The sequence below is a fragment of the Triturus cristatus genome, chromosome 7, assembly GCF_964204655.1.
Source record: "Triturus cristatus chromosome 7, aTriCri1.1, whole genome shotgun sequence".
Lineage (NCBI taxonomy): Eukaryota > Metazoa > Chordata > Amphibia > Caudata > Salamandridae > Triturus > Triturus cristatus.
In genome coordinates, this window is record NC_140590.1 from 118,164,689 (window position 1) to 118,189,189 (window position 24,501).

At 45.2% G+C, this 24,501-nt stretch overlaps 1 protein-coding gene across 3 annotated transcripts in view; it reads right to left on the reverse strand.

The window, feature by feature from the left end:
- LOC146808983 (sialic acid-binding Ig-like lectin 10) overlaps positions 1 to 24,501 on the reverse strand; it is a 319,371-nt gene that overhangs the window by 39,181 nt on the left and 255,689 nt on the right. For 2 of the 3 annotated variants that reach the window (XM_085615779.1, XM_085615780.1), the window contains 2 exons: positions 5,101 to 5,148; positions 2,855 to 3,112 (listed from right to left, as the gene is read on the reverse strand). In XM_085615779.1, the coding sequence (XP_085471905.1) occupies positions 2,855 to 3,112; positions 5,101 to 5,148 (306 nt within the window). The remainder of the gene's footprint in view (positions 1 to 2,854; positions 3,113 to 5,100; positions 5,149 to 24,501) is intronic. The other variant, XM_085615781.1, reaches the window with a different exon arrangement.

The window sequence follows — 24,501 nt, forward strand, 5'->3', positions numbered from 1 at the left end:
GCCATAGGAGGATGGGGAGGATTTTCCAGGTTTTGGCGGCGAGGTGGGAGAATGATCTGCCGCTCGAGGGCGCTCTTTGGATGCGGGGGACGGTGGCTAGGGTGAGGTCGGCGGAGGGTAGCTGGCAGTTGGGGGTGTAGAAGCTGAGTCGTCTGTTGAGGTATGCTGGTCCGGTGTTGTGGAGTGCCTTGTGTGCGTAGGTCAGGAGCTTGAAGTTGATCCGCTTGTTGACGGGGAGCCAGTGCAGGTCTCTCAGGTGGGGTGTGATGTGGCTGCAGCAAGGGATGTCGAGGATCGGGCGTGCAGAGGCCTTTTGAATGCGTTGAAGTCGTTTCAGGAGTTTGGCCGAGGCTCCAGCGTAAAGGGTGTTTCCGCAGTCCAGCCTGCTGCTGACGAGAGCCTGCGTGACTGTTGTTCTTGTTTCCGTGGGGATCCACCTGTAGATCTTGCGGAGCATGCAGAGGGTGTTGAAGCAGGAAGACGAGACGGCGTTGACCTGCTTTGTCATGGAGAGAGTAGAGTCGAGAATGAACCCCAGGTTGAGTGCGTGGTCGGTGGGTGTTGGAGCTGTTCCCATTGCGATCGGCCACCATGAGTCATCCCAGGTCGAGGGGGTGGAGCTGAGGATGAGGACTTCCGTCTTGTCCGAGTTTAGCTTCAGTCGGCTATTCTTCATCCACTCGGCGACGGCTTTCATCCCTTCGTGGAGGTTGGTTTTGGCAGTAAGAGGGTCCTTGGTGAGGGAGAGGATCAGCTGGGTGTCGTCGGCGTAGGAGAGGATGTTGAGGTCATGCAGCCGGGTGACGTGGCGAGCGGTGCCATGTAGATGTTGAACAATGTCGGGCTGAGGAATGATCCCTGGGGTACCCCGCAGATGATCTTGGTGGCTTTGGAGCGGAAAGGGGGAGGCGTATGCTCTGGGTTCTGCCAGAGAGGAAGGAGGTGGTCCAATCCAGAGCCTTGTCTCGGATCCCAGCGTCGTGGAGGCGTGTGCTTAGGGTGCGGTAGCAGACAGTGTCAAAGGCGGCTGACGTCTCCAGGAGGATGAGGGCTGTGGTTTCTCCATTGTCCAGCAGAGCCCTGATGTCATCGGTGGCGGCGATGAGGGCAGTTTCGGTGCTGTGGTTGCTGTGGAACCCGGACTGGGACGGGTCTAGGATGTTGTTCTCCTTGAGGTAGCGGGTCAGTTGTCTGTTGACAGTCTTCTAGATGACCTTCGCCGGGAACGGGAGCAGGGAGATGGGCCGGAAGTTCTTGAGGTCTTTGGGTTCAGCTTTGGGTTTTTTGAGTGAGGTGTTGATCTCGCCTGATGCATGTGCAAGGATCCAGTACATCATTTGCCAAGTATGCAGCGCATCCCCTACAGCTAGAAGCTCAACAAAAACACATCACCCCTTTGCTGCTCGTATCTCGGATCCATCGATGACAAGTTACTTGACCCCGGTTGGAGCGTTAAGCTTTTAAGCTATTAAGCACCCTATTTTCACTTATTTCTTAAAAATGTATTACTCTGGTTATACTTATTAGATTTTTGTTGTTTTAGACTTATTTGTTCATAAAAATATAAACTATATTTATAAACTGGTGTGGAGATGTTTTGTGATGTTTTCACTGTGTTACTGTTTGAAGTGTTGCACCAATACTTTACACATTGCCTCTGAAGTTAAGCCTGCCTACTCAGTGCCAAGCTACCAGAGGGTGATCAGAGGTTAATTTATGGTCTGTATCTGATTTACTCTGGCTAGGATTGTGGTCCTGTTTGAACAGGGTGCATACTTCTACCAACCAGAAACTCAATTTCTAACATTGGTGATCAGCAGTGAGGATAACACTTGTGCTTGTGCAGTACCATACAGTGACTTGCTGTACACTACTACTCCATATCTAGACCAATTCAAGTCACTCTGCCCTGTTTGACATTTTTGATTTTTCCAAAGTTTTCCTAATTACCATTTTAACTTTTGTGTCTGTGACCTCACCTAAAAAGATAGAGTTTGAGCTGGTCAATCTAGAGAGCTACACCGTGGCCCAGTTCAAGAGATTTTGCCAGGAGAAAGGGTTGTTCACAAAAGGGAGTGGTGAGAAAGCATAGCTCCAAACAGCTTTGAGAGCATTGAAAGAAGCCCCACCAGACCCACACAGACAATGAGGAGGAAGGGTCAGGATCTGAGGAAGAATTGGAGCAAGACCTGTCTCAGGCTCTAGACATACGAACTGTTGGGGAGGGGGAACATCCTTATGGGGTAGAAGTCCATCCATGTGCCTGGAGCAGTGTGTCATCTAGGAACCTGTCCCCAGAGGATCTGGAGGACAGGATGGAGGAGAGAAAGTTGAAACTAGAGCTTGTCAGATTGAAATTGGAGAAAAAACAAGCTCTGGGGGAGAAGAGGCTGACCATGACAAAGTGCACTACTACATACTATTGCTTTGTGACAGTTTGCAGCCTTTATTACAGTGCTGTATTACACTGCCAGCGCCATAGACCTGTTAGGTAGTTGGTGTAGGTGCGGACTGGCATCTTTTCTTGGTCATAATGGAATATAATGGTTTACTGTCTTGGTTAACCATTCAAATATTAGTGAAACTTATTTGTGTAGGCCATGACGATACCAGCTTGCGACGTATTATACATTTGAGGCACCATTTTTTACCCAGTCATGCGACAGTTGTGCATTGTGCAAATCTTAGTAAATCTACCCTTGAATATGTTCAGTGGTACATTCAATAAAAATAAATAATACACAATCTTTTTTGAGTCTTCAGGTGTCAAATACTCATGAACTACAAAGGCTTCCATTCCATTGTTTTGCTTTATTTAGTGCTCAAACACGCTTCCAGAGGATCACATACTTACGCTCCACGCTGATGAATACGGAAGAGTTTGCCAGGCCATGTTTGTTCTTTGCAACGCACCAGTACTGTCCTTCGTTCTCGAATGCTACGTTTGAGAGATTTAATGGCAGGTTGTTAATGTTCTCTCCTCCTAAAATCTTTTCTTCTCTTTTTACCCAGGTCAGGTTTGAAAGGGGAGCGCTGACCACTGAGCAGTGCATGTTCACAGATCGTCCTTCCAGTACCTTAATTGAGACATGTTCCTGCTTTCCAGACCAATCTGCAAACATCAAGAAAATAATAGATTTTCGCCAAACATTATTTAGACTAATATTTGAATAAATGGTTGCCTCCTTAAGTGATGAAATTAATGCAGATAATGTGAAGGGTATTTGGTCCTACTTTCTAGCATTGTAGGTCTCTAACTAAGATGTAAAGAACATGAGGGTCATCATTCACCGTAAGCTGAAATAATGGATGCTCCCAGCACATTCCATTGTAACACTATCAGGTGCCGGTGAGGGCCGCAGTGTCAGTCGGAGGGGCCAATTGCTCCAAGGGACCATGGGAAGGAGTTGAGGCCCAGATTTACTAACATTTGATGCAACGCACAGCAGGAACCACAGTTACTGCGCTGCCTTGTATCAAAGAGAGAAAGAACAAATGTGCCACATCTACTAAGTTATTTGGTGCATTTTTTCTGTCCCCCATTGATAACGTGCTTTTGACTGCCATGGGTGTGGGAGTTCCCTAAAGCCTAGGTCCTGTGCTGGAAAGGGATTCTTCCAGTACAAAAAATAAATATCCTTTAAGACTTTTCACACTTTGTATGTGTCTTCTACAATGCAGCAATGCAGCACACATTCCAAGTTGGAAAAATAAGTAGAAATGTAAATGTTTCTCCTTGTTATGACTGCCTTGAGGAAGCACAAGGCATTGGCACAAATCCCTGTCTATGGATGTTAGTAGGCAGGGATTTCTCTTAAAACACATTGGTGATTGCATGAGAACGCACATGTGCCACTCATGGGACGCCTCCTTGTCGCAGCTTGTCTTTACTTTGGGGAAATTTCCAATGGAAATCCTGGTTTGAATTAGATAGTAAATTGAACTCAAACACGTTGTGCCAAGTTTGTATCACTTTTGAGACTGGTGGATCACTTTTGAGTCTGGTGTGATTTATTTTTGTTCCGGCCACTGTGAAACTTGACCTAGCTAACTCACAAAACTACTATTTATTTTACTCTTAATTTTTTGAAAACCACTACAAATTTCCCCCTAATCACACAGTGATTTCCTTTTGAAGAAACCTATAGCTGACTGCTAGGTTTGGTGTATCCCTTTTCAGTAATTTTGTTGTGTTCTTGGGGAGAAAATGCTTACAGGATTTTGCATTGAATTAAATTGATCATCTATCTGATAATGGTGGATGAGCTGCAATGTTCATAGACAATTAAAGTGATAGGTTGTATGGCTGTGTTGGGACTACTCTGAGGACACGTGACACACACAAACAGACATACACAAAAAGCTGACAACGTAAACACTCAGGACTTCAACATGCTCCTGCTAGAGCTTTTACATGCAAGAATAGGTATATACGGGTATGAGTAAAATATGTAGTACAGAGTATGATACATCTGGCTGTAGATTTCTGCGAGAATTGTTGAGATTCATCGTCAATGCCACGAAAGTTGGAAAATAATTCCAAGCGAAGGTGTTAAATGACAGAAGGAAATTTTAGAATTTTCCGCCATGTCCTATGTGCAGAACAGACAACAAGCACAACCTCAAAATGGGCTATTCTTTCTTTGACTGGATTACAACAAATGACACAAGGTTCAATAACATTTTAGTCAATGCCCTTTAATCAATTATTACCTAGGATAATATCGGCTACCCTATCTCTATATGTGTCCATTCCTGGAATTAATAGAAAAAGCCACAACAGAATACGTTAGATAGATGAGTAAAGAATGAAGCACAACAAAGTCAAATCAGATCCTACTTATCTGTATTTGGCAAATTGTTTCGACAAGTTTCTGAAACATGTAAGGTTATCCTGGCCTTATATCTTCACAAAGGAGACCAGACTTGACATTTCCTTGCATCCTAAATTTAAAAGACAGAACCTCAATGGATGTGGAGATGTTGATTGAGGCTCTCACAGAGGGAGATGGTGAAGATGTTGTGTCTCAAAGGTCATTTGTAGGCCGCAATTAATACTAAGTATATTGATCAAAACACAATATTTTCATTCATTAATACCTGGTGTCGTCACATTCTCAACCTTTATTTGTGGAGACCTCGGAGGATCTGTAACAATAAAAGCAGACAAATATTTTTAAATTTTATTGCAGAGTAGTTGTTCATTATATTTTTCTTCACATTTGCTGAACACTCACAGCTTAACATAAAGGTGTCATAAATCCACAGCTGTGAAGAGTTGCAGATTCGTATAGTGTGAGACCTTATTGCAAAGGTGGAACTGGATATTTAGAGCATTAACAAAGCCACAATGCAGTGTCTGGTGCACTGCTAAGGAGCAGCAGGAGGGTATGCAAAATGGGAGAGATGGGGGTTTTAAGAGGCCGGGTCAGTATATGGTGCTGACTTATGTAAGTACAGCACCCTGCACTAACCTGGGTGACCCTTATGGTGATTTTAGGGGTTTAGATAACCATAGAAAGCTCTCTACGTTGTAGCTGTGAAGAGCAGCCTCCAGGCTTCATCTAGGAGGAGTGCAAGGCAGCTCGGTTTACCAGTATTCAATCTTTTAGTATAGGCTAAATGAAAAAGAACCACACAGTGTACTTAAAAAAATAGATATTTATTACAATCACTCACTAACACATTACAATATCTCCTACCCGGAGATAGAATCACAATGCAAACAATAATTTGGACATAGAACAGCAAGTAGCACCAATACACAGTAGTCCCCGGGGGAGACCAAACCCTACATCAAGATAATGGGATACGAATCACGACCTAAGTTGAGACTGGACCCAGGAGACGTAGAAGAGTCTGGGACCCAAGGAACCACCCGAGGTGAGAGTCTAAGAACACCACGACTGTCAGGTGAGAAGAGGATACCTGTTACACATCGGGCCTCTTGTCTGATCAAATGGGCTTCATGGGAACAATAAAGTTTAAACACGATGGCATGGTCTTTTGAGACGCTCCCTGTTCGAGGACTATGGAGGTGGAGTTTGCATACGCTCCCTCCTTTAAATAGTGGGCGTTGCCCAGAAGCCAGTGCTTGGCTTTCAGTTCCTCGGATCCTGTTCCCTTGCTTGGCTATTCCTTATCTGTTCCAGATTTCCCTCGCATCTTATTGTTGGTGTTTTCTAGTAGAGAGTCCCTGACGGTGTTTGTTCAATTCACCTAGCGAGAGGATTGCTCCGCTTTCGAACGCACTACTATTGTCCTCGCAACCGCGCGGTAAGCTTGCCTCCCGTATCCGCTGTCCTTAAGGTTTTCCGGACCTCCTTTCCCTCCATTTTGTACCCTTGAGAACTAGTAGAGACTGCTTCAGTCTCTGTAGTCCCTCCCCGCCTCCAGGGTAGTATTAATGGATTCTTTGTTGCCCGACCAGTATATAAACTGGGAACGTGTATTTGTTTTCGCGACTGAGTACCAGGTACACAGTTCATGGTATAAAACTGTCTTGACACGCGCGGTGCGCGTTATAGTTGCTGTGATTAGATTGCAACATTTTTCGTTTTGTAATTATAGTGAAACGCGCGGTGCGCTTTGGGAATCTCAAACGATTACTGTCTTCACCTTTGCATATGCAGAGAGCTATTGACATGCGCGGTGCGCGCTAGAGGTTCTAAGACTGCATATTTTACATTTTGGTATACTTGTCAAGCTGACCTTTGAGAGGTATTTTCCCCTGGGGTTAGTGTTTCTACACTATAGGCATTTGGCTACATTGTTGGTAGTGTTTCTGGTCCTCTTCGTAGAAGGGTTCTCCTATTTTCCTTTCACCTCACGTTAATGTAGCCCCATTCCTCTATTAGGAGTCAACTCACCTTCTATTCCTCGAGGAGGCTTATTTGAGTGGAACCAGATTATTATGCCAACTCTTGTAAGGAACCACTACCCTGCTGCATCAGAGTCATTCCTTTGAAAGCCCATTGAGATGTCCAGCTGGTAAGACAAGAAAAGATGTACAGTAACATAGCCCTGTAAAATAGTGTGAGAGTAGTTAAAGGAGTGGGAGGGAAGGTTGGTATTTAATGATATCCTCTTTGTCTCCTCTATAGGTCCTTCCTCTACGCTATCCCTTGGATGGAAGCCAGCTGGGGGGATCTGAAACTTATCCTTCCCCGTTTTGGGTCCCCACATCTCCCTGCGTCTTTCTGCAGACAGGGTGTTGTTAACTCACTCGTCCGTAGATAGGTGTAGGAAGTGTGGGAACATTCTCGTCGCTCCTGTGAATCAGAAGTTCACATCCTCCCGAGGTGGGTGTGTTCGGTAACAATACCCAGCCGTGTACTCAATACTGAACAGCGGGTACGCCATGGTTTCAGTCTTACCACAAAAGGACAGAAGATGCGGTTGGAACCCAGAAGTGAGTTTAAGTTGAAGAGTACCTGAAAGCAGAGGGGACAAAGTCCATGCCACTCAGGGGTGTCCAGCAGGTACGGAAGATAAAGGTCCCTCGAGTTCAACGTTGCAGGTAAAAACAAATGATGAGGAGCTTCAAGCACTGTTGCACCGAGTCAGTAGCTCTGCCCGAGCTACCGTGACGTTGAAGATGACAGAGTCCGTCCGTACCAACCAACCGCATTGGCACTGATCAGTTATAGTGGGGACAGACTCGTTGGCAGAACCTTTCGATGTCAGTTGGGAAAACCGATGCGTTTGCCATGTGATGAAGCGGTGCCGAGGGGTTCATTGGTAGAGACCCTGACAAGGGTTACTGGCCTCAACTTGATGAGCCGACAGCTCAGGCCTCGAGGGAGAACAGGAACACCACCTGTGTTGCTTAGCCTTGTGGAGTCCGTGGGAGCCCAGGATTGGCAAGCCGGTCAGTTGTGTTGTGGTGCCTGTGGATGCAGGAGAGTGACTCCTTCACTACAAGGGAGATTCCTTCTGTTTGTCTTTGATGTCCACAGGTCTTGGGAGGATCTGCACGGAGCACAGACACAGACATTGCAGTGAGCTTGCAGGACAAGGCGTCCAGGAGCAGCAGGGATCTTCCCAGGTGAGGTCTTGATGCTCAGAGCGAAGTTCAGCAAAGTCCAGGTACCCAGAAAGTCAAAGTAGAAGTGCAGTTGGATCTGAAATAAATCCCACGATGAATCTAGGGACCCACCCACAGGTAATCTCTTAAGTAGCCTAGGGTGAGGGTTGGGACGATTCAGGGGTCCCTCCCAGAGGAGGTGTCGGACAGTGGGGAGGATACTCACCTGTCCTTTGTCCAGTTTTGTGCCAGAGTGGGGAGCCAATGGCTCCCCTATCTGGATTGAACCGGAGTATGCAAGGAGGGCACCAAATGTGCCCTTCCAGCAGGCTATGTGGCGCTGGCAAGTGCCCCCAACCCGGCCCAATACACTAAGTCCTGTCTGGGAGGTGGTCACACCTCCCTGTGACAGGCAACCTATTGTCCTACCTTCCCAGCTTGGCCTTGTCCCAGCAGCAGGAGGGCAGAGTTGTGTCTGTGCTCGGCAGCAGCCCTAGGTTGCTGTCAGCCTCTGTAAGATTGGTCCCGGGAGCATGGAGGGCTCCCAGGAGGGGCCCTACCGTGGATGGAATCATACTTTCAACACCGGATATGGTGTTGGGGTAGGAGTCCAACATGTTTGATACCAAACATGCCCAGGTGAGTTCCAGCCAATTTAGAGATGTTCATCGCCTAATGACGCATGGCCTCTCTATATTGTAACGGCTGATTCACTTACAAAGCTCGGAGAATGGACTCCGGGGTTTGTAGGGGTGGTCTGCTCATGCAGGGCCACCCTCACACTCATAACCGAGCACCCTGCCTTTGGGACTGAAAGGCCTGCAAGATGGGTGACTTATAGGTTCCAAGGGCAGTGACATTATATATAAGAAAACATATATTTCGTGAGAGGTGCATGCACCAACTCACAAGGCTTTAATGGCAGGCCTGTATACATAGTTTGTAGGGTCCCTCGTGGGTGGCATAATACATGCTGCAGCCCACATAGGACCCCTGGGGTACCCAGGCCCTAGGTACCTCACTACTATAGACTAGGGACTTACAAGGGTGCCCCAGTAGTCAAATAGGAATGTACCAGATACACACCATAGCCAAATTAGCAGGATCCCAGTCAGACTGGTAAGAAAATAGGTATGACACCAGCAAAAAGTGGAGGTAAGCAAGAAAGCAGATCCTACTTTCCTACAGGGGTGTTAGGACAATAAAAGTAAAAAGCGCAAGCAAAACGTGAACTCCTATGGAGTGCCAAACAAGTTGTAACATAAAAAAATCCACAAAAAGTTATTCCAATAGCCAATCAAAAACAAGGTTCAAAAGAGTATACCTTTAGCTCCTTAGCACACATCATACAACATGTTGAACTACATATCTATATATATACCCGTGAGGAAGTTCTCGTTGAGACTGAAACACATAGGGTATTTGCTTGGGCCCTGTTAACATGACCTTGTGGATTGTGTAATAAAAATCTTTTGCTGAACCTTACTCGTGAGTGCAGCCAGACTTAGTTATAGTTAGGACCTTGTTTCTATTCAAAAAGTGTTTTTTCTTTTGCCAATATCTTTGGCGCCATTTGACGAATCTTTGTGAAATTTTCAAAACTTATGGCCCGCTCCGGTCAGCTCCTGTTTTGAAAGTTTCAGGGTGATTCGTCAAGTAGGGGCCGAGAAAAAAGGGGGGTCCCAAAATACGTTTTCTCCATGGCAATTTCCATAGGAAGGTTTTGTTGCTATAGCCCGAACAGCTGAACAGAATTACACCAAAGTTGGCAGAAAGGTAGCTCTTGGTCCAGAGTGCACTCTGCTTTAAATGGTGTAAATACATTCTGTAGTTTTTTAAATATTAAAGGAAACAGAAATATTGATATCTGGGCGGAGCCTAACCACACATCTCATTGTGAGATCTGATTGGCTGTCAGCACTTCATCTAGGAAGTGCTAGAAGCCTTCTTGGGACCAATATACATGATAGCACCCTATTAAAATGTATTGTAGTGAATGGAAGGTTTTGAGGGTCACCAAAAGGAGAACGTATAAAGGGTGATAACAGACTTTAGTTACATTATAATTCATTTGTTGATGGTACCATACTAATTTTAGGAATTGTGGTATGTTCTAAGGTGATTTTACCCTGTGAAAAAGCCTTCTGCTGGGATACCAGGAATTATGTTTGAGAGCAAACTATTTTCTCGTGCTTTTCCCACAGAGGTTTGGAAGGTGCTCCAGAACCTAAAATGAGAGCATACATTCTGTAAATTGACATTATCTTTCTCAGTAATTTGAGAATGAAGTCTGACATTCTCAGTAAAACATGTATATCCAACAAGGGCAGAGACAGTTAGTTGATTCCTTTCAGTGTTGCCAGATTTTGAAACTCATCCCAAGCCCAAAGACGCTGAAGTATAAGCCCAAATTCAGCCCAACACAGACCAGTGTCAGCCCCAAAACCAACCCAAAGTCGAAACTCTCAAATTTTGCAAAAGTAGTCTTCAGAAAACATTTTAAGGATGTATCTAAATTCTATTCAATATATAGATAGTGGGAAGAGGTTAACTGGGCACCTGTTTTAATAAATACTCATTTTCAAGACCAGTCACCACTTTGAATTTTCATCTTGTAGTTTTCTGAACCTGAACCTGGCATTCATGAATTACCTCTACAAAAGCAGATTATAAACCACTTTATGTCTATGGATAGAAATTTCAATCCTATCTCAACAATGTGGCTCCAAAAAAGAATTCTGCAGAATTAACACTACACAATGATCTACGTGTTAAGAAAAATCCCCTTGTATTAAAGTAATTGCAACACAACTTGTTTGGCACTGCTTAACATTCTATGTACTTGTCTGAAGATATTCAACAACAAAAAACTCCTTCACAATGACAGTATGGGACAACAGAAAAAATAAACATTGCAGCAGATACATCTGAAACACAGTTTTCGTGCAAAGCAAGTGTACGTAAATGTGAAGCAACAGTGTGAAAATTGAGAGTTGCTACAGTAAGGCGAGGGTTCCATACTTTTCCAGTTAAAATGTAAGGAAAGGCCAGAAAAGAGACAGTCACCTACTCTGACCGATCTAAAGTCCTTCACCGTGACCACTTACTCTGGCACTGAAAAGTATAGAGGACATTGTTCTTTCCATTGTGTTGCAGCAAGCGCTCGACTAAAGCTCTTAGTCTTGGCAAGCACCAGATGGATTTGTTTGGGGTACAGATAAACGCAAGGCTGTTGGAGCATAAAGGAAAATGACCCAATTTCCCAGAACTTTTGGCGACACCCTCCACACCATCACTCCCTCACCTCTACTGATACTGTCATACTGTTTGTGTGCCATCCCACTCCATTCCCCTTCATTAGTACTGTCTTACTCCCAAACCACTATTGGACTGGGCCCTCTCATGAGGCTCCTTTACTCCTATCGCAAAGCCAGGGGTTTAATTATTCTTGCTCTTAACTTTAAATTACAGCAAATCACCATGAATGATTGCTCATGTGCAGGAAGGTGTCCCTTTCTGCACATAAACAATCATTTAATAAATGATGATTTGCAACTTGTATATGTGCTAAACAGTGCAGCACACAGAAGTTACAATTGGCCATTCTGGATTCTTTATGTGCAGGAAGAGAGACCTTCCTGCACATAAACAATCATTTTCTTAGAGCTGGCACACTTGCACTATGGAGGAAAATGGGATGTATGACGTTACAACGCATACTTTTACAACGCATGCACTTACAACGCAATTTTTACAACGCAACATCCACTACAACGCATTCCATTACATCGCATGACACTACAACGCATTTTTAAAAACTACTTTTACAACGCATTCCATTACATCGCATACTACCTTTACAACGCATACAATTACAACGCATAATATTACATTGCATTTAAGGTAAGTATTGGATAGTATAGGGGTAAAAATTACTATTCTAACTCCAGGGGGTGCAACAGTAGGGTAAGTGTTGGATAGTATAGGGGTAAAAAATACTATTCTAACTCCAGGGGGTGCAACAGTAGGGTAAGTGTTGGATAGTATAGGGGTAAAAATTACTATTCTAACTCCAGGGGGTGCAACAGTAGGGTAAGTGTTGGATAGTATAGGGGTAAAAATTACTATTCTAACTCCAGGGGGTGCAACAGTAGGGTAAGTGTTGGCTAGTGTAGTGTAATATTATGCGTTGTAATGGTATGCGTTGTAAAGGTAGTATGCGATGTAATGGAATGCGTTGTAAAGGTAGTTTTTAAAAATGCGTTGTAGTGTCATGCGATGTAATGGAATGCGTTGTAGTGGATGTTGCGTTGTAAAAATTGCGTTGTAAGTGTAGTGCGTTGTAAAAGTTGCGTTGTAAAGGTTGTTCCCCCAGGAAAATGTGCCTACGTTGGTGCTACGCAGCCAAGTTTAGAGCCAGTGCTAAGGAAAATCCAGGGATATGCTGTACCATTGTAAATACAGTGCATCCCTCCATTTTCAGAATGGCAGAGCTTGGCATTAGCAATGTTTGCTTAATGCCACGCTTCGCCATTCCCTTGTAAACATGCCCCTTAGTTTGGTGTGCGTGCAAATCCTGCAAGTCCAATGGAGGTACCAATGGGTGAGGTGGACTGGCCTCAAGGGACCTGTGACTTCACTGACAGAGTATGCTCTAGAGTATGCTGGTTCGTAGGCCTACCTGCAAGACTGGAGGTGAACTTCATAATGGATTGTGGTAGACAGACCTTCAAGGTGCTATGGCACCAGGGCTTCTAAGGTCTAGCTAGGGTTTCTAAGGTCTGGGACTGTGCTTCCTCAGGAGAGAGGTCTGGTGGACTGGTCATGAAGGCTGAACCTGGTTCCCCAGTACCAAATTCAGCAGCTCTGGCCATAGTGTCAAATCCTTTCCCCCACTGAACAAAATACTGTCCCACTGAGAGAAACTAGCACTGCCTTCAGCTACATCCCAGTTGTGCCTCGCTAAAAACACCTGGATGGAACTCAATTCGAATTATGCACAAAAGTAATATGCTGCCTGAAAAAAAAAGTAACAACATCCTGGAAAAAGCAAACCCTCATAGGGAAAGCAAGATTAAGTAAAGCATGTGAAATATAAGCAGAACAACATGGTTAGTACCTTAACACTTTTTTACTCATTATTCAGAAATCAGTGAGTGTTTTTGCCTCAAACGTTAAGCACCTGACTACAGGGCCCTGAAGGGACCCGTTTCAATGTCCATTGCTTAAATCCTTACAAAACATAAGTAGTTTGGTTTAAAAAGACCACATCCCTGAACACAGTGCAGCAGTACACATTTTATAAACTAAAATAAGAAAAAGAGCAGATAAGGATCACAATAAACATTTTCCACTCTAGTAATCAACCAGGTAATGCAGAACCTCCTGGAATGGTGCACTACCACACTCAGGGAAAACAATATTGTTCAAAGAATGAAGTGAAAATGAAAGTAGCGCTTCAATGGCAAACTTTGTAAAGTGGCGCTAATGTGTTTGTGTGAGATTAAAACCAATCTGGCCACTTTGCAACTGCTGTGTAATGCGTTATTCAGTTATTTATTTTTCCTATTTTGCACCTGATTTTTCTCTTGGTCCCGAGGCTGCACTTTGGAACAGAAATATGTAAGAAAAAGACGACATTTCCAACAAAAGTGTTTCTTTTTTTTTTGGATCCATTTCACATGGGAACGAATGAAGGAAAGTAGAATGTAACAGAGGGTAAGAGATGTTTATTGAAGTACAGGTTTCAGCAAGTGAGGAGCTGGGAGAGAGACAGAAAGAGACGGAATAAAAGGAAGAGGGGGCAGCTGACAGCAGAAGTGCAGAAAAAGTGGACAATTCGTACATAATCTCACCTTAAAACACCTGCTGGGCACCAAGGGACACCCACGTGCAACAGAAGCAGGCTGCAGGGTAGGCAAACCAGCCCTGCCTTGAAGCAGGCTGCAGGGTAGGCAAACCAGCCCTGCCTTGCCATTCGTGACTTCTCCTTTCTTGAGCTCCAAACCACATCAATCTGAGTACCTGCACGCCCGCGCCAAGAGCGGCAAATGGAAAAGTAAAAAAAAAAAAAATGACAGTCCTGCCTCTCGCAAGATGATTGGTCCATTCTCTATGGGGCAGGCCATCAACAAGAAGCAGGGCCGTCATAAGTAGCGCGTTCGCGCTATGACTGATTGATGGCCCCGATGATAACAGATTCTCTGTGTGCGCTGCAGGAACCACTAATTTGCACACACACGGGCAAATGTCACCCAATTTTCCGCGCAAATGGGAAAAAGTCGCCCATTTGTGTGGGAAACAGCCCAATCTGGCAAAACTGATTCCTTTGTGTTCTACTGCAGATTCCCAGAGTGTTCTAAAGAACAACTAGAGCACTAACAGTCTTTCTTATGACAAAAGTATGGCACACCTGAAGCCATCTTGATTGGAATAAACTGGTAACACTTAAAAAAAATAATTTAAAAAGGAAAAAAATGAGGGGGTTCATTTTGCCATAGAAAGTATGATTAGTGCTGCAGGAAGAAAAATTAGGGCACATTTTGAGTGACTTCTCAAATCCTCTTCTATTTCATTAAAAAAAAGTCTGACATGCAGACTGAAACATGCACTTTCAATACCTGCTGCAGACTTCCAGTTAACTCCCTGGCGAGCAGTAGCTTTCCTAGAGTTATCTAATGAGCAACTAGACTGCTAACATTCTGAATTTCTGGCAAATGTGTGACACATCTGAATGCCTTCTTGATGGAATCAAAGTAAAAAACTGAAAGCATTTCCTACTGAGCCGACTACAGTAAATTAGGAAATTAGGAAACTTCATAACAAATAAGTCTACCAAGATGGCCTCCAGGGAAAAAAGAGCCCAAATGTAGCACAAATATCACCCAGATGTAGCCCACATATAGCCCAATGACAGAAGTGTGCAAAACACTTTTTATTGTTTGTGTTATTGGAGTTTTATATAGAGCAGACTGGTCAGGTATTGGAGTGTTGCATCTTACTTGGACCCCTTATTACGTAATTTGCATGAAGTACTTGAGATTGATCTTGCAAAACATTGAACTTTACTATTCTGTTAACCTGAAGTTGCTCTGAGCTGGGCTTTTTAACACTGGTTTTTACCTACTGGTTTTAATTAATTCTTATTGTATTGTATTAAGAAAGAGGATTTACTCTTTTTATGTACACTTTTATGAACTATGTTTCTAAATCGGATCGAATAAACTTTATTGAATTGAATTGAAGTCTCCCAAAATGGCCACCAGAGAAAAAGGAGCCCAAATGTAGCACAAATATCGCCCAGATGTAGCCCATGTATAGCCCAATGATAGAAGTGTGGAACACTTTTTCTTTGTTTTTTTGCAGTTTTATATAGTGCAGACTGGTAGGCTACTGGAGTGCTTTACAGGAGAATGGGTTACATCATACAAGGACAAATTCATTTTGGCATTAGGCATGGGGAGATTTGATGATTTGATCAGAATCACAGAATGTCGCACTGAAGCAGAAACTCCAACCTGGTTCACCAGTTGCAAAATCTGCACCTCTGGAAGTAACACCACATCCTCTCCCTCAAGCGTAACATTTAATCAAGTGGTCAACTGGATAACAAAAATAAACATAACAAATAATTAAAAAGTGAGTTGTCGCTATTTGAGAACTTAGAAAGTATGTCCTCATTTTAGTTTTTTAGAGCACTAACCATAATATCTATGCAAATGAGACCCTCTTATTTCTAAAATTTCTAAAGGAAATGCTTTAGGTGTTACAGTTTTGATTACATCAAGATGACGCCAGGCGTGCCACATTTTTGTTATAAATATAGAATGTTAGCAATCTAGTTGTTCATTAGGATACTGTTGGGAGGCAGAGGTCAGGGGCACAGACTCGGAAATTGAAGGCAGGTCGGAGGCTGCAGAGGCAACAATTTTCCCACACTGGGCAGGCAGGAAGGTCAGTGACAGCACAACATGGAGGGCAGTAGAAAGGGGGGCATGGGCAACAAACCAACAAAGCAGGACAGGTAAGAGAGGCCGTGGCAATATAATAGACCATTGAGGGCAGACGAAAGAGGCAGTGGTAGTACAACCATACATGCCAACAGAGCTGATTCAGGCAGAAAACACCCAATGGTTTTAAGCTCAAAAGGGCACTATTTTATCTGTCTCTTGTCTACAATCTCCTCTTTTTCAATGTAAGTCAATAGGGAAAATCTATTTTTTTGTCAAAATCTCTCTCTTACCAAGTTCAAAATGTTAGCAAGTATGTTACATTGGATCATGGAAGGCAGGAGGAATTGGGGTAGGGACATCAGAGGACAGGAGGGACATGGGCAGCTGCACCAAACTGACCGTACAGGGCAGGCATTAGGGTGTGCAGCAGCACAATACACCACACAGTGCATGTGGGATGGCAGTGCAGCACCACAAACCATGGGAAGCAATAGAGAGGGGACAGGACCATGCACATGGACAACAGAGAACAGAGGGGAAAGAGGCAATGGCAGCAAGCTGACCATACTGGACAGACAGGAGAGAAAGCTGCAGCATAACATACCATAAAGGGCAGGAGGGAGGGATCAGGTGCATGACAAAGGTACAAACAAGTCAGGAGGGAGCGAATATTGGTTGCACTTGGAAAATGGAGGGCAGGGGGTAAGGGGGCAGGGCAGGAGCAGCAAGCTTACGATGGAGGTCAGGCAGGATGGGCACTAGAAGCACAACACACCAAGGAAGGCAACAGTGAGACTATAATGTCTCACACAGAGCATGGGTGAGAAGATGGGGAGGGGTCAGGGGCAGCTAGCTGACCCCACAGGGAAGGTGGGAGGGGCCGTGGCAGCACAGAACACAATGCATGGTAAGCAGAAGGGTTAGTGGCGGAACAATTACCATGTTGGGCAAGAAGGAGGGGGCAGGGGCATGCACAAAGGACCATGGAGGATAGAAGGAAGGGGAGGAGCTGGGCACAGACAAGAGAGTTCAGGGGAAGGGGCCTCACAACAGACCATGCAGGGCAGGCAGGAGGAGCAGTTGCAGCACAACAGACCATGGAGGGCAAACGAGTGTGGCAGTAAAATGGACCATGGAGGACAGGAGGAAGGGGATAGGGGCATGGAACATGGACAGGCCGGGTGGAGGCGGCTGGGAGTGGTTAGTCATCTGAGACTATATAGGAGGGGTAGGTCCATGGAACATGTTGGGAAAAAAGGATGGATCGGGGCATGCACACATCAGTGTCATTTGAGATGTCATCAGTGATGTCACTGACCATGTCATGAGTGATGCAATATGTGACATCATCAGCAGTGCATTGCGGGGGCGTGAGTTAGTTAGCTCAGCTAACTTTAACGGCTGAATTTCTCTGGTTTTGTACGAGGGAAATGTCAGACTAAGTATAACGTCCCTGAAACAATTTGTGCATGAAATGTTTCTGGGTGATTCATCAAGCGGGGGCCAAGGAGAAAGGGGGTCCCAGACCAGAAAAACCCTTTGTATTTTACATATTCTTCTTTAGACAAGACTACAGCAAAAACTATTGAGCAGAGTTACACCAAATCTGGCAGATAGATAAATCTTTGTACGCAGATTGTGGTTTTTGTCATTTGTTGTAAATCTGTTCAGTAATTTTTAAGAAATTGCAGGTCAAAATAATCGTATATCTGGATGGTTAGATCCGCAAGAGTGTTGAGAGACTCTCACGGGAGCAGCAATATAAAAATAAAGCAGCAATTTAAAAATTGAAGCTTTCTGATCATCCCAGGGAAATTTAAACCCTTGGCCCATCTCGCTCCTGTGGGAGTTATACTCCTGTGTGAGCTAGCTCTCCGATTGGCTGCCAACAACATTAGAACAATGCTGCTGGTAGCCGTTACTGGACTCAGGAACTTAGTTCCCTGTCCTGAAGTTAAAAAACATAATAATATAAGGGGGCGTGCAGAAATACACTGACCCCGTAGGCCACATGGGGGGGGGGCTCAAATGGACTTCCCCCCGGGGTCCAAAAGAAAAAAAGTCAGCAACAAATGCAGTGATCCTGCGGGACAATTGTGGGATAGGCCCCGCAAAAAATGGGGTCCAGGCCGAATTTATCATGTTTATGCCCAGCGCCGAGCCCACCCCAAGGCAGTATTCATAAAGGGGAGGGGGGCTACGTGGCCCCCACCCCGTGTCTTTAGAGAATCTGTGGAGACCACCATAGGGCCAAAATAAATTTATATGGGGAGGGGGGACACGTCCTACGGCTAACCCCCTGCCATGCACAACCGAAGGCCCTGCGCAGTGTGGGGTTGAAGCCCTTCACAGGGGTTGGCCTTGTGGCCAGTTCCCAACTGTGCATGGCCGAAGGCCATGTGCAGTGTAGGTGTTCGCAGCATGTGACATGGAAGGCTGGCCATTCACGGCTGGGGGTTGCATTTATGGATAGTAATTAAATATTAATTTGCAATTAAAAAAACACTAGAAAGTAGCATTATAGTTAGGTGTGATAAAAAGATCTGTTTAGAAAAAAAATGTAGAAATTCACTAGAAAAACTAAAGGTGAAAGTAACGTTATAGTTAGGTAAATATGTCAGTGTCAACATTACCGTTTTGAAAAACAAAAAGCACAGAAATTCACCAGTTGGGCCCGCCATGTACTGCTTATGACCTCACATATTACATCACTCCTGACATGTTCTATGACAATATTTATGACATTACTGATGACAGCTCATATGATTACATTGATGACATTACTGATGACATTATCCAAGCTTCTTTTATACACATTGCTCGATAAGCTCTGAATGTAAGTATTTTAAAATAGCTCAAAATAGTATGAGGCATCATTAATACCATTACAGAAACAACACCCTTAGGTGTAGAAAGCATGAATTCTGTGTCACATTGACCCTATACCATACACTGCACGGGTAGCTTAGTTCACAATTAACCACAGATACAATGGGGACTTATGGCACATTTTAGGGTTTAAGGGTGGGTAGTGGTAAAGGTAAGCAGTGGTTACCCACCTTTACCACTACCCACCCATTAACCCTAAAATTATCCTTTCATCCCTTTACCTCTAAAAACTCCTACACCCTAAAACCTGCCTTAACTCCATTCATAACTACCACTATCCACTCATAACCCCTAAAATCACCCATACCACCCTATACATCCACTCGCATTTTTACCCCCTTTTTGAAAGAACATTAAAAATTATGCTATTTGGAAAAAACCCGTAGCTGTGTGGTACCGTACTGCATGGTAAAATGCATGTGGTGAGTGTAAGAACCTATACCCGGGACTTACCTGTATGATACTTACTATGTGGTACAAACTGTATGGTAAAGGTTATGCGTGGTAAACTCCTCGTTGTAGAGGCTGTATATCCTGTGGAGTACTGTATGCAGGGCTTAATTTGTGCCGGTGCTTGCCGGTGCTTAGCACCGGCACTTAATTAGCAGGTCCGGATCTACACGGATTTAGTTTAGTGCACGTAATTGATTTGAAAGATTTACCTCATTACTGCACTTGGCAGTGGCACAGAGTGTTACTGTTTGATGTTGAACCTGTTTGTTTATGACTCTGATTCTTCAAGTTGTTCTTAAGTACTGTTCTTCTCCATAAATGTTGTGCGGCCTTGCGGCCACAGCTCAGTGTTGCCGGCTGCACAGTGGGTGTGGGGCGTGGGCGGGACACTGAGTTGGGCAGGGCTGGATTTTGGGGGCTGTGTGCGGAGCTCGGCAGCAGGCAGCGTGTGCAGATTATTTCAGATTGCACGCGCACTTGCTGCATTGCCACACCCCAGCATATCCGCACGGCATCGTGGTTCAACGGCCGCCAGCAGCAAGCGCGACTGGCCAGGCCGGACAGACGACGTTGTTGAGGACTGGAGTCTCACTCGAATAGCCCCTGGCAGCAGTGAGTACTACTACGCCTACTGGCCAGTAACAGCACCAGCAGCCACCAGGTGAGGCACGGCCTGGCAGGCCTAATCAGTTATATAAAGAGTTCTGGGTCCTCAATTCTCACTGACTGCGTGTGTAAGTGGGCAGAGCAACATGGCGGGATGGGTAGGTAGGTACATGCCGAAAACCGACTCCAATGCTAAGGTCTGTAATAAAGACGTAATGGGGTGCCGGTGCTGGAGGTCGCAGTGCCTTTTGGGAGCCAGTGTAGTAGGTGCACGCATCTTTCTCTGACGCGTGTAGCCGCCATGATCATGAATATGCCACCCCGTGGGTGGCGGTGGCGTGGGCATGTTTGATTGGTCATGAGTGGACGGAACCACAACCACTCAATAATTTATGGATGCTTGAACTAACTTTACACACTAGGCCCACCGTCCCAAAGAAGGCCTTTTGAAATATAGTCAGCTACACCCACACGTATCGGCAATCCTCTAATATAGCAGCGCAGTCAGAGTGTGCATGTTTAAGGAGTCTGCATGGGCTATGATCCATGCCAATCCAACCAACGCTGCTTTTTGTTTGGGTGCGTGGCAGTGGAGCTTCGTTCTGGGTCCTCAATTTCCACTGACTGCGTGTGCAAGTGGGCAACATGGCGGGATGGGTAGGTACATGCCGAAATCCGGCTCCAATGGTGAGGTCTGTAATAGACAAAATTGGGTGCCGTTGCTGGAGGTGGCAGTGCCTTTTGGGAGCCAGTGTGGTTACTGCCCAGGCCTGACAACACCATGGTTTATTGTGGCGAAAGTTTGCAAAGTCCTGCGGTGTCCCACGAGGTCCAGCTTTCCTGCTCCTGTGGTGCAGGGATCTCTGTTTGGGGGAAACTTTCACTGGTAGTTTATCACGCGCACCCAAACTGTCCTGAAGCAACCGGTCTCTTGAGCAAGGCCTTGTAAAAATTAAACCTGGGCGTAGTTCGCGAAGTAGCGCTACGCGAAGCTACGCAAAGTGCACTTCGCACTATGCGAGCTACGCGTAGCACTTCGAGAAGTGCGTAGTACCCTGTTCGCACTGTGCAAGATGCTGTTTTCAATGATTGCACAGTGCGGACAAGCATCCGGCACTGTGCAATCATTGAAAACGGCATCTTGCACAGTGCGAGCTGTAGTTTTCTCCCGCTCAAGTAGGTTTTTACTCGAGCGGCAGCTTTCTCAACGCGGACTGGTAGTTTCTCATCGCGAGCGGTCGCGAGTATACGCGACCACTCGCAATGAGAAACCTGACCTCCCCGCATTGAGAATCTCGCCGGGAGGTTTATTTTCCACGCTCGTGATCGGCAACTTGATGTTGCTGAACGCGAACGAGGAAAAAGTCTCGCCGGGATGTCATTTTGCTTGCTCGCGGTCGCCAACTTGCACTTGAGGACCGCGAGCAAGAAAAAAATGACCGCTGCACTACGCTACGCGTGTTTGCACTGTGCTACGTGCAATTTGCGTAGTGCGAAGTAGCGTAGTGCTTTGCCCAGGCTTAGTAAAAATGACTGACTGTAATACCCATTCCAAGCACTAGAAGTGGGGGGCCCTCTCCTGCCGGCTGCCATGCCCGACTCAAATAAATCTATATACTAAGGGGCATATGTATCAAACGATTTTTTAGTCGCAAAACCCTGCGATTCGAAAAATAACACCGTTTGCGATTAAAAAATCGCTAATCGGGATGTATGAGCCAATATCTCATCGCAAAATTAAGGAATTGCTAATTTAGCAATTTCTTAATTTTGCGTAAGCATTTAAGAAATCGCAAAATGCGATTTCTTAAATGATATGTAACACGGACCCAAGTTGTGCGAATTATCCTTAAGAAAGCGCAAATTACCACGAACTTCTAGTTCTAGACCACGTGGCGCACATACATGCCCTTAGGGCATGTATGTGCGCCATATGCGCACACATGCTCATTTCAGGGGTGCATCAGGGTGTCATCATGACACCCTTGCACCTTTGAAATTATTCTCAAATTGCGATTAGCAAATTGCGAATCGCAATTTGAGAATTACTTCACATTCATTCCTATGGGTCTCCTGCCCCATAGCAATGAATGGGAAGGTATTCCTTCATTGCGATTTCGCAATTTGCTAATCGCAATTAAGGAATTTTAAGGAATCGCAAAAGTTTTGCGATTGTTTAATTACATCCCGTTTTGCAATTCTCAAATAGCGATTCTTTAAAAATCGCTATTTGAGAATCGCAAATGGAGATGTTGATACATATGCCCCTAAGTCATTCCATTGGCCTGCGGCTCAGATGTCCGTGTGCTCCATCTTGGACTGTGGCGTAGTAATGGGTGAGCATGAGTTACTGTGGCTGGCCGACACAGTGTCTCTGTTGGGTGATCCAGCACTGCGGGGCAAGGGCCAGGGGTTTGTAAATAAGCCATTTTGTTTTTCTCCTTTTGTTGGAATGTATCAAATATGTTTTTTGATTGTTGAAAAAAAAGTACAATTAGTATATTTCCACATTTATTTACTGTATGCATGTATGCACACACTTTTATGTGTGTAGGGTTTTGTTACAGTAAATAAACTCAGACAGTAAAACAAAAAACTCCTCAATACATTAGCATTGTACTACTTATGCACAGAGGCAGCAACTTTCATGCCACAGTGGGAATCACGTGCCATGGCCTTGAGTGCTTCACATGAAGAGCTGATTCCCTGTTTGGAAATAGGAAGTTAGGCGCAAATATGCGGTCTGTGCGGTACAGCGTTAGCTGCCGGTGCACTGTCCTGCTGTCTATAGGAAGTTGGGACCTAGGCTCTTACAGCCCACTCTAAATTCCACCATGCGCCTGGAGTCGATTTAGGTGCAAATATGCGGTCTGTGCAGTACAGCGCGAGCTGCCGGTGCACTGTCCTGCTGTCTATGGGAAGTTGGGACCTAGGCTCTTACAGCCCACTCTAAATTCAACCATGCGCCTGGAGTCGATTTAGGTGCAAATATGCGGTCTGTGCAGTACAGCGCGAGCTGCCGGTGCACTGTCCTGCTGTCTATGGGAAGTTGGGACCTAGGCTCTTACAGCCCACTCTAAATTCAACAATGCGCCTGGAGTCGATTTAGGCGCAAATATGAGGTCTGTGCGGTACAGCGTGAGCTGGCGGTGCACTGTGCTGCTGTCTATGGGAAGTTGGGACCTAGGCTCTTACAGCCCACTCTAAATTCAACCATGCGCCTGGAGTCGATTTAGGCGCAAATATGAGGTCTGTGCGGTACAGCGTGAGCTGGCGGTGCACTGTGCTGCTGTCTGGATACTTTGCATTAACTAGTTGAAAAGAAAGTCTCTGATCTTGGCAGAATAAATGAAAAACAACCTATTCTGGCCTCAAAGTACCGACTGATAGATGAAGAACCGTGGTTTTGTTTCAAAACAAGATGCTGAGCTCTGTGGGTGTGCATCACCCAGGAGCTGAGTGACTCCAAGTATCACTCCAGAGGATCTCCAAGCTCAGAAATAAACTGGTCCAGAGTAAAGATGCTCTTCTGTGGATCACTCAGGAACCGGGCGTTCATATGCCTGAGCAGTCTTTATACACCGAAATAAATATTACGTTATCATTAACTGCATCTAGACATGGATTTAAAGGAGTGATAGGCATCCTAAAAAGCAGTATAAAAAACCAGAAGCAAAAATGTGCATATATGCATATAATCGGTGTTCTGTATAACCTCAAAATGTAGTTTGTGGTCCGTTGTATGTTTTACTGTGGTGAAGGAGAGCTGGAAAAAAGCAAACACAAGGAATTGATGGACGGAGCGCTGAAACTTTTCAACCATTCACCCCCAGACACAGATCTGGGTTTAATCCGTCGATCTTTTGCTCACTGTGGCACCCCAGTTTGGAACCAGGCATATGTAAATCAGTCTTGGCCCTGCTCCCCAAGGGAATAGTCCAGCCTGAACTGCCGGGCCAGGTCCTCCCTGGACTGGAAGCAAGCTTCCTGGGACCGGTTTCAGGGTTTCACCCCTCGTCAGCCAGGCTAGCTTGAATCCACTGGTACAAGCAACCATTGCATGTCTTGGGAAGGGGTGCTGCTTTGCCTTTGTACATTTATAGGACATCTCTGCGTTTTCCCTCCAGTGAGATTGACTGTCATGAAACCCAGTGTGCAGTCATTCCGAGTGGCTACCTCTTAATCCGGGCTACACAGTGACTGATGATGGTGGCTGTGAGTTTCTAGTGCAGGAGTGCAGGCCATGTTATCTGTGCCCTGTGGACAGACTGCTCACTAGCTGTCTTCAGTAAAAGGTCTGTTACTCCCCATAACTGGTGTCATTTACTTATATGTTATATGGGATATCGATGTAAGATGCATCATGTGTGTTTGTGTTTTGTGATTCACACGTGAATAGTTGGCTTCATTCGGACCCCTACTTGTGTGCCGCACAAAATGGTGGACTCCTGTATGTGGGAATGGTGATGTCCACCTTGTGCAGCTCAGCTTGGCTGAACACCATTCCTGTTCCCACCTGACTGACTGCCTGGAATCAATGCGTCCTTAGTTATCTTGAAGGTCATAAGAAATAAC